The sequence below is a fragment of the Podarcis cretensis genome (assembly GCF_951804945.1).
Source record: "Podarcis cretensis genome assembly, chromosome: 12".
Classification (NCBI taxonomy): domain Eukaryota; kingdom Metazoa; phylum Chordata; class Lepidosauria; order Squamata; family Lacertidae; genus Podarcis; species Podarcis cretensis.
This window is the reverse complement of record NC_137181.1, coordinates 51,249,846-51,260,230: the sequence shown is the minus strand read 5'-3', so window position 1 is coordinate 51,260,230 and position 10,385 is coordinate 51,249,846. Positions and strand designations below refer to the sequence as shown.

The following is a 10,385-nucleotide window of genomic DNA, read 5'->3' as shown; positions in this document are numbered from 1 at the left end:
AGAAAAGGGGAAAGTTGACAGCTATGTTCCTTATTAAATTTTTGGTCTTCCTGATTTCTGATTCTTCCAGTCATTTTTGCCATTTTGGCATAATCCATCAAGTTAATCTGTCATTCTTCTCCGGTTGGGACTTTATCTTCTTTCCATCTCTGGGAAGTGCTGTTAAAGCGCAGCCACTTCGGGCTGAACCGACGTTCCCAACTCACTTGATATTTTGACTGCGGACATTAATAATGCTTAGGTTTCAGTGTAGTAAGGTTTAGCTGTCTAAGAGGCATGTAGCCTGGGAGAGCACCTCTGTGGATTTCTGCAGAAGGCCCTGTGAAGTGTTCATCCTGGTGTGCAGAGGGTATGTTTGGTAATCAAGGATTGTTCAGTTACAGATAGGTAGCCGTGTTGGTCTGCCATAGTCAAAACAAACTAAAAAAATTCCTTCCAGTAGCACCTTAAAGACCAACTAAGTTAGTTCTTGGTATGAGCTTTCGTGTGCATGCACACTTCTTCAGATACACTGAAACAGAAGTCACCAGACCCTTCTATATAGTGAGAAGGTGGGGAGGGGTATTACTCAGAAGGGTGGTGGGATTGGGTGATTGGCAGATAGCTGTGATGAGCCTGTTGACGACTCTTAACGACTGCAATAGGTCTTACAGGAAAAAGCAAGGGGTGAGAAGGTGAAAAATGGCTTTGTCATGTATAATGAGATAAGAATCCAATGTCTTTGTTCAGACCAGGTCTCTCCATGGTTTTAAGTTTGGTAATAAGTTGCAATTCAGCAACTTCTCTTTCCAGTCTATTTCTGAAATTCCTTTGTAATAGAACAGCTACTTTGAGATCTTGTATAGAATGTCCTGGGAGATTGAAGTGTTCTCCTACTGGTTTCTCTGTCTTGTGGTTCAGTTACTTCCCGATTTGGAAGCCTTTGAATCAAATCAAGAATACACTATAGCTGAGTTTCTAGGCTGGTGACCAGGTGTGGCTGCCAGGACCATATAACACCGGTCCTAGAGGATCTTCATAGAATCATATCATAGAATCATAGAGTTGGAAGAGACCACAAGGGCCATCGAGTCCAACTCCCTGCCAAGCAGGAAACACCATCAGAGCACTCCTGACATATGGTTGTCAAGCCTCTGCTTAAAGACCTCCAAGACCTTCATTGCCTCTCAGTGCATTTCCAAGCACAATTCAAAGTGTTGGTGCTGACCTTGAAAGCCCTAAATGGCCTCAGCCCAGTATACCTGAAGGAGGGTCTCCACCCATTGTTCAGCCCGGACACTGAGGTCCAGCTCCGAGGGACTTCTGACGGTTCCCTCACTGTGAGAAGTGAGGTTACAGGCAGTGGTGTCCAAACGTTTTTCAAAGAGGGCCAGATTTGATTAAGTGAAGGGCCCTGAGGGCCAACCAAAGATGTTAACCTTTTTTAGGATTGAAGTTGTTGAGGTTTTTTTTTTAGGATTTTACCCCGGGAAATAAACTGCTACAGGGACCGGATTAAACCAACCGGCGGGCTGGATTAGACACCCAAAATGGACTTTGGACATGCCTGCCTTCTCAGCGGTGGCACCCTCCCTGTAGAACACCCTCCCATCAGACTTTTAGAATATGGTTACCAGATTTCCTTGTTTCCCGGGGACAGTCCCCAGATTTACAAATCTGTCCCCAGACAAAATCCATCCCCGGATTTAATTCAATGTCCCCAGACTTATATTTTAAGTGTTGTAGATTTAGTAGTAGGGAATGAATGTTGTGTAATTGGTTCAACAGCACGAGACACATCATATGAGGACTTCCGGCGAAGCAAAATGGCGGGCGCAACGGCAGCAAGCAGCTCCTAAAGCCAGCCAGAGCCAACTGCGCTACCAGGCTGGCTCCAGGCTGCTGAGACTGCCGCCGTTGAGGGGGAACCGGGGATGCCCGGTGAGGCATCTAATCATAAGCCTGCATTTTTATTAAAGCTTATATGTTTAATCAGGTCTTGTATTTTAAAATGAGCTTAAAGATTTTCAAATGTTCATGCCAGGCAGAAGAGCAGCTGCCTAAGAACCTTGGCAATGTTTTTACTCCTAGACAAGAGGGCCCCCTGATTTATAGCAGAAAACAATTCTCAAAGTCGTAAAAAAGGGAATTACAGGCTGACAGCCAAGGTTACACTGACCCTACAAATTAAGTGTGGATAAATAGTAAAATGAGCCATATCTTCTTCCTAAGGTTAAAAAGGCCAAGAGCAAATTGAAAAGCAACTGGTCTGGCTGGCAGAAAGAGAGCATTTTTGGGAAGTCTTTTCTAAAGCTGTTTCTTTCTTAAACTAAGATCCTTTTAAGATTTCTTTTCCTTTTAAAAGGTTATTTATGTATTAAATATATTAGTTTAAATATAATTATGCAAAGGATTTAAGAAATGCTAGATTCTTATTTCATATAGTTGTAAGAGTTGTAACTATCCTGAAATTAAGTCAGCCACCAGCCCAGCCTCCTGCCAGACAGGAGACGCCATCGAGCACTCCTGATATATGGTTGTCAGGCCTTTTGTTTAGAAACCTTCAAATGAAGGAGATCTCTCAATGTTGATGTGAACTCAAAATCCTTGACATATGTTTAAGATAAAAATTCAAGATTAACCATCTGTTTTGGAAGGCAATAGGGCAAGGAGGGCAAGAGGTGAGCTGGTAATTAAGGTTCCTTGTTGAGACACATGTAAGATATATTACTACTTATTTGTCATTTATAGATAGAAGAATATATAGCTTTTTGTTTCCCATAAAAGGACAGAAGGAAATGGGTGTATCTTTTGTGATTGGTTCTAGCAAACAACCAATAGGAATTTCAACCAGGCTGATTGGACAGAGGCAGCCACAGGAGGAGCAAGGGGGCTGGATTAAGGAAATATAAGTGCTGGCCAGAATGGCAAGAGGCCAGGCCAGAGCTTGGTAACCATATACCACTGTGCCTCATATTTATTTGTCTGACAAATAAATTATTATTTTAATTTCTCTATTGCTGCGTTGAATATTTCATTCCAGCTAAGCGTAACCACAAGCAGGGTGCTACACCGGCACGTCAACTGGGGAACCGCTGACACCACCTCGCAACCCAAATCGAGCCAGGAGAGCACCTGGCCACCCGGCCAACTGCCCAGTGGTGCTCCGGGAGGGCCAGGAAAACCCTGGAGCCAATGCAGGGAGAAGGAGGAGAGGAGGAGAAGGAAGAGAGAGAAAGAGGAAGGAGAAAAAAAAGGAGAGCCCTGACCTTGCTGCACTGCTGCTACTGCCACTGAGGAGAGGTAGGAGAGCGCCAGGAGGGCAAGGACACATGGCTGAGCCCAGGCCTGGTCTGAGCCTACTCCACGGCACATAGGGCACCAAGAGAGCAAGCTGGGACCCAGAGGAAGGTCACACAACAGAGGAGACCACAGAAGAGAAGATATTACTTCTTAATCTTTTTAAAAAATAAAAAAGAACTTTTTTCTTTTCAAAAAAAAAGTATCCCCAGATTCTTTGAAAAAACCATGGTAATCTTATTTTAGAAGATATCTGAAGGCAGCCCTTTATCAGGAAATTTTCAAGGTCTGATCTTTTACAATTTTACACACACACACAGCAATGCAGTAATTTTATTGCTTTCAGTTGCAGAATAAAAATGTGTTTTCCCCCCTTAATTGCAATGGTATTTTATTGCAAATGCCTTATGGGTGATTTACGTCCTTCAAGAGCAGCATCGACAATAAATAGACGCGATGAAGAAAAATAATGAAGCTGGCAAAGGGTTTGAAAACCGGCGTCACCTTTTTCTGAATTCATTTTCCTCCCTCTTCCCTCCCTATCTCTTCTTTCCTTTTTTCCCCCGCATTGCAATTGGCTGGTTGGGGGGAACCCGAGGCGGAAGCTCCAATCAGCTGACTCCAAAGTCCGGCGGTCGGAGGGCGGAAGCTGAAACGACCTTCATTTTTCCCATCATCTGCGATTTTTTTGGTTGCCGCAATGTTTGCTCTGCTCTTACTGCAGCTTCTGCATGCGGGATTTGGATCGCCTGTAAGTTGAAATTGCTGCTGCTATATCACCCTCCCCATTTCCCCGATCGTAGCCTTGGTGATTTCTTGCGCAGGAGAAAGGCACTCTTTTGCATTTCCGCACTGGGTGGAGGGTTGTGGGTCTGCTGCGTGCAATTCAACCCCACGCACCGCCTTCTCTGAGTGCAAGTGGGTCTCCTGGACGATGAGGGCTGGGTCGGGTGTGTGAGGAACAGGAGGGAACCGAGCCTTAGCAGACGGATCTGCAAGGACTGCATAGGGTTTTGAGCAGAATTCTGATTGAGGAAGGGCACAGAAAATAGCCAGAGTTGCAAAAGGGTGTGTTTCGCTTCGGCTGCTTTGCTCTGTGTACATGCAAACACCCTTATCTTCGCCCAGCCCAGAGATCCACACAAGATTGAGGCCGTGAGCTCCCAAACAGCGTTACAACACGAATTGCTCCTCCTGCTTTTCCTCTGTTGCTGAACTCCCAGAGTGATCTATAAAACGAATTTACTTCCCTAGCAAAGGAAGGGAGCGAGCCACGAGTGGACTTTGGAAAGCAGGTGACAGGTTGAAAGACTTCCTGTTGCATTTTAAGTGAAATAAATCAATGCTAGCCAGTATCACATTGTATAAGGGACAGGGTGGCACTGTGGGTTAAACCACAGAGCCTAGGACTTGCCGATCAGAAGGTTGGGGGTTCGAATCCCTGTGACAGGGTGAGCTCCCATTGCTCGGTCCCTGCTCCTGCCAACCTAGCAGTTCAAAAGCACGTCAAAGTGCAAGTAGATAAATAGGTACCGCTCCGGCGGGAAGGTAAACAGCGTTTCCATGCACTGCTCTGGTTTGCCAGAAGCAGCTTAGTCATGCTGGCCACATGACCTGGAAGCTGTACGCCGGCTCCCTCGGCCAATAAAGCGAGATGAGCGCCGCAACCCCAGAGTCGGTCATGACTGGACCTAATGGTCAGGGATCCCTTTACCTTTTACCTTATCGCATTGTATGGTAGTCTGGGAGAGAAGTTCTGGGACCCTTGAGCTTCATGTAATCTCAGGACTTGCAAGTGGCTGGGTGGTTTTTTTCCTGGCAAATGTCAGGTTTTGCAGCAGGACTGATGGATCAGCAAAACCACGCAGGGTTTGTCAATTCCCCATGTGCTTTACTAATCCAGAGGTCTAGCTGGGTAGTCTCACCAGACTGACCAGTGTTGTTCCAAACACCTTGCTAGGAAGTGCCTCTTCTTTAAGCTGCTTTCCTCCCCAAGCTTCCTATATTGGAACTATGGCTGATTGAGAAACTACCTTTTGGAGTTGCATTCCTTCTTAGTTCTTCCCCTGTAAAATGATTTTATGGCCCTTTGCACATTCTGTATTTTTTGTGATGTCACATACTTTTAAAAATTTGAGGTAAATTAGGAAACTTTGAAAATACGTTCTACCTAAATTGTCACATGGCTTTTCCTTTCTAGAATTGCATGTCTGCGATAGATTCTGTGATGTTTTTATATGTTTAATTGTTGGTTAAAATCTGTAGCTTCCACTTTTTAAAATATTGAATTTTGTTTTATTCTTCTGTATTTGTGTAGTCCTCCCTGATTCTTTGGTTCAATTTATTTTATTATTTATTGGATTTATCTACACAGGTCTTTATCGTTCTACTGTGTTGAAATATTTAAATAATAATGCAGCTCATTAGGTAAAGGGACCCCTGACCATTAGGTCCAATCGTGGCTGACTCTGGGGCTGTGGCGCTCATCTCGCTTTACTGGCCAAGGGAGCCGGCGTACAGCTTCCGGGTCATGTGGCCAGCATGACTAAGCCACTTCTGGCGAACCAGAGCAGCGCACGGAAACACTGTTTACCTTCCTGCCAGAGTGGTATCTATTTATCTACTTGCATTTTTGACATGCTTTCGAACTGCTAGGTTGGCAGGAGCTGGGACCAAGCAATGGGAGCTCACTCTGTCGTGGGGATTTGAACCACCAACCTTCTGATTGGCAAGCCGTAGGCTCTGTGGTTTAGACCACAGCACCACCTGCATCTAATGCAGCTCATTAGCAGTAACATAAAAGGAAACAAGATATCTGTTCACCTGCTACTTTACATACAGTATGCATTTTTAAATCCAGTATTATGTAACCTTTTGCTAGAGGCTATTAGGTGTTGCTGACAGTGATTAGAATAAGCAAGCAGACAGTGTTGTAGTTTTTAACAGCAACCAACTTTGACTCTTAATAGTATTTGATGTTGCACATTGCTATTTCTAGCCAGTTTACATGGATGCAACCACAGCATAATTTTTTCCTACATTAGTTTTAGGAACAGGAATTGCCGCTTTGTTAGTACAAGTGCATGTTACATTATCTTGCTTTCATGAGCTTTGCTACGATGGAAAGTATAATTTTGGACAATCCAAAAAAACCATTGGCATGTTTGGGCAAAACAGTAACTAACAAACAACGTTAAGGTCCCCAAAGCATTACGCATGGGAAACAATAGCTTAAACAAAGCATCCTTGTTGAGAAGAGTGGAATCACAATGGCTACAACCATGTCAAAGATCTGAACTTGTGAATTGCAAGCATACTCTTGTCTGCTATATTGCCTAATTGTAAGGAGCAGTCTTCTTGTTCAGAGCCGGCCCATCCACGACACTAGATGAGGCAGCCGCCTCAGGCGGCAGAAATGGAAGAGGCGGCGCTCACATGAGCACATCGCCCCACTGCCACTGCAGAAGCAACTCACGTAAGGGTGGCACTGTGTTCTCCTGCCCAGCTTTGCCACTGGGCTGGAAAGGAACTTAGGAAAGTACTTCTCCTTAAAGAGCAGCGCTTTCTGAAGTTCCCCACCCCTCCCTGGCACAGCCTCTTGGAAAGGCAAGGCTTGAGGAGATGGAGAGGGGCTTGCAGAGCCTCGTGGCCCCTTCCATCATGGGGGCAGCAGGGAAAGTTCTGCTTCAGGCATTGACAGGCCTTGGACCACCCCTGGTCATGTGCCACAAACGAGACCACAAAAAAGTTCACAATTACAAGATTTTGTCAAGATTATACTGGCCAGGGTGGATAACATAACATTTGTGTTTGTGTGACTGATGTGTTCGTGATTTTTTTTTTTTAAAGTTTTCTGAGTTTGTGCCAGTTGGGATTGTGTTTACTGGTGCTGCAGCTGCTGTGGGACAAAAACATCATGCAGGAACAGGAATTGACTCACCCTGTGTAGCAATCAGTTCTTTCCTTTCTCGCCTCACCTAGCTGTGATGTGTCATTTTGGTGCCACTGCTAACCAGGACCATCTGAACAATATAAGATGCATTCCTAGAGCATCCATTGTATCTGTATCAGTTTGTGGTGCTGAACCCACAAAATGAGACAATATTTCCAAAAGCTGAGTAAACTTTGAGGGTGGGAACACTACTTATGAACTGCTAGCTGTAGTTGAATTGGTTCAGAGAAGGATCGTTTCTGATTCTTGTGGAAACTGGTTATACACCTGATGCCTATAATTTACAAAGTAAGAATACATTGTGGACATAAATATGCTGCAAAGAGTCGCTGGAGGCCTTTTCTCGGAAGCTGGCTGGTACGCATGAGTACTTCCGAGCCCCAAGGGAGGACCAGGGGAGGAGATGGCTGAACTCCAGGATGTGCCGTTCAGGATGTGGAGTTCAGCTCTCTCCTCCCCTGGTCCTCCCTTGGGGCTCAGAAGTACTCACGCGTACCAGCCGGCTTCTGAGAAGAGGCCTCCAAGGGAGGGAACATTCCAGAGCCCTGTGGCCAAAAACCACCCCCTTGCTCTTCTGGCCCAGATCTCCCAGTTCTGGCCAGTGAGCTTCTCAAATGGCACAATAAATGTGGAGGTTTTTGAATTGGACGGTTACACTTTCTGAAGCTCAAAATTCAGCTGCTGCATATGCAGTGGTACCTCGGTTGTCAGACGTAATCCATTCCTGAAAACTGTTTGACTTCCAAAATGTTCGACAACTGAGGCGCAATGAGCGGTCGGCAAATTCCATTGAGAAAATGGAGAAATGTGCCTCAGAAGTTGTTCGACTTCCAAGGCGTGTTCAAAAATGGACGCATTCACTTCTGGGTTTTCGGCATTTGTGTTCCGAATTGTTCGGCTTCCAAGATGCTCAAAAACCGAGGTTCCACTGTACTTCTAATTCATCGTGTTTTGAAAATATTTTCGAGACAGTAATAGTTTTTTTTTAATCATAAAATGTAGTGTCGCAATTGCTGTGTATCATTGGTTCCTTTTTCCTGGTTTCTACACTAGGGAATGTTCTTTATTATCCAGAGCTGATGGTATTACTGGATTTCAGACCAAGAAATCCCTCCAGAGCTACGTTGTTGCCTGGTGGAAAATATTGTAGGAGAACAAGGAAGAATCTGGGACCATTCAAGAATAAAGATGATCTTCAAACAGTTGTCCCTTAAAACTAAGGCTGCAGCAGTTGCTGGAATTGTCTTCTTCTCCATGATAGCATCTCGGACATTTTTGGCTGACAAGATTGAGGAGAAGCGTTTGAGGTGGCTGGTCAGACTGCAGATGTTACTATTTGCAAACGCCCTGATGTTCATAGGATCGCTTCACATATGGAGAAGCCTTGTGACTGTGTTCTACAGATCACCAACTCCCATGTTGTCCTGTTTCACCTTATGGAAAACAACTGTGTTAATGTTCCTGATTTTGGCACACTCAAGCTTTTTTACAGTTCTGCTGCTTGTTGCAGAGGAACCATATTTATTTTCTTTAGCTGCTCATACCTGCCTTGGAGGGTACATCCTCCTTATATTCTGCCTCTTCATCCTAGGCTCTTTGGAGCAAGTTTATAATCTCTTGCTCCAAAGACAGGCAAAGATGAGCAGTGCCGGTAAAAATGCCAAACTGGCAATAAAGCCAGCTCTAGCGGTTGTGTTGACAGTTGTGTTGACCGTTCTGGGACTCCTCAATGCTTCTCAACCTCCTGCAGTGAAGTCAGTAGTGATTCCTCTTCACAAACTGCCACCGTCTATGGACCAATTGAAGGTGGTCTTGCTTTCAGATATTCACCTGGGGCCAACCGTTGGCAAGACCAAACTGGAAATGGTTGTAAAAATGGTTAGGGCCTTGAAACCGGATATCACGGTGATTGTGGGTGACTTGACTGATTCTGACGTGAAAGGCCTCGGGAATGCCGTGAAACCTCTTGGCATGCTTAACTCCCCACTGGGAACTTATTTTGTTACAGGCAATCATGAGTACTATACCTCTGATGTCAACAGTTGGTTTGAAGTGCTGAGATCACTAAATATCCGTCCTCTGCATAATGAGAACATCAAGATTATGTCACCCAAGGGTAGGAGCACCGATTGGTTTTGTCTGGCAGGGGTAGACGATATCGAGGCTACTGCAATGCATTACCCTGGCCATGGGATGGATTTAAATAAGGCTCTTGGAGACTGTGGCACAGATCATGCCATCATTCTTCTTGCCCACCAGCCACTTGCTGCTAAATGGGCTCTCCAAGCTCGGCCAGATATAAATTTGATCTTGTCTGGGCATACTCACGGTGGGCAGGTATTTCCTCTGAATATTGCTGCCTACTTCTTGAATCCATTCTTTGTTGGCTTGTACAAGGTCGGACAAAACACTTTTGTGTATGTTAGCCCAGGGACGTTTTATTATGGAATGCCAATGAGATTGGGAAGTAGAGCAGAAATAACTGAGATAATTCTGCGTTCTCACTCATCAGTATAAAATAATTTATTTCATTTGGCTTGTGCAGTGCATCTTCTTGTTCATAAAATGCCACAATTTCTCTGGAATACTGCTGAGCAGGTGCTTAGACCTGCAAGTCATGGAATCTTCTATTACTTCGGTTACCAAGCCCTGTTTTGAAATTAAAGTGGTATATAAATTAATAAAGAATAATTATAATGAACAAGATGAAGTACAAAATTTAATAGCTTTTTGGGATGCTACCTTTGAAACTCCCCTGAAACTTTAATGAAAACTCTGAGAATAGCCTACGTTTGGGGTGTGTAACATTGCCCCAGGTAAGAGACCGTAAAACAACAAGGTTGTGAGACAAGTTGTCAAACCAGAATGTTGCGTTTTTGAAAATTCCTATTATTTTCTGCTTTTGTATGGTGGCACTTTCGTATTTATCCAGAGTACTTGCATTGATTTCTGTATTGGAATGTTATGTTATGTTTTGATCTGTGAATTGCTGTTGACATTGTTGAAATGCATTAAAAATATTAAATTAAATTAAAACATACTCATTGTTGTGGCTTTTGGCGTGTTGTGTATTGCTGCTTCTGCTTTGTGTATTGTGACCTACTCTGAACACAATCTCCTTTTGTGGAAAGTGGTATACAAATTAAAAGAAGAC

At 44.2% G+C, this 10,385-nt stretch overlaps 2 protein-coding genes across 3 annotated transcripts in view; both read left to right on the top strand.

Annotated features, from left to right (window-relative positions):
* The first annotated feature begins 3,900 nt into the window (after window positions 1–3,900).
* The window catches only part of GLB1 (galactosidase beta 1), a 42,905-nt gene continuing 36,420 nt past the window's right edge, over window positions 3,901–10,385 (top strand). For both annotated transcript variants that reach the window (XM_079947786.1, XM_079947787.1), the window contains exon 1: window positions 3,901–4,030. In XM_079947786.1, the coding sequence (XP_079803912.1) occupies window positions 3,980–4,030 (51 nt within the window). In that variant the 5' untranslated portion in view covers window positions 3,901–3,979. The remainder of the gene's footprint in view (window positions 4,031–10,385) is intronic.
* Window positions 3,905–10,267, top strand: TMPPE (transmembrane protein with metallophosphoesterase domain). The gene is made up of 2 exons (XM_079947792.1): window positions 3,905–4,030; window positions 8,285–10,267. The coding sequence occupies exon 2, from the start codon at window positions 8,420–8,422 to the stop codon at window positions 9,746–9,748; it is 1,329 nt and encodes a 442-aa protein (XP_079803918.1). The 5' UTR covers window positions 3,905–4,030; window positions 8,285–8,419; the 3' UTR covers window positions 9,749–10,267.

Excerpts from the sequence above, each read along its gene's own strand:
- TMPPE (XM_079947792.1), top strand. The coding sequence starts at position 8,420 with ATGATCTTCAAACAGTTGTCCCTTAAAACTAAGGCTGCAGCAGTTGCT.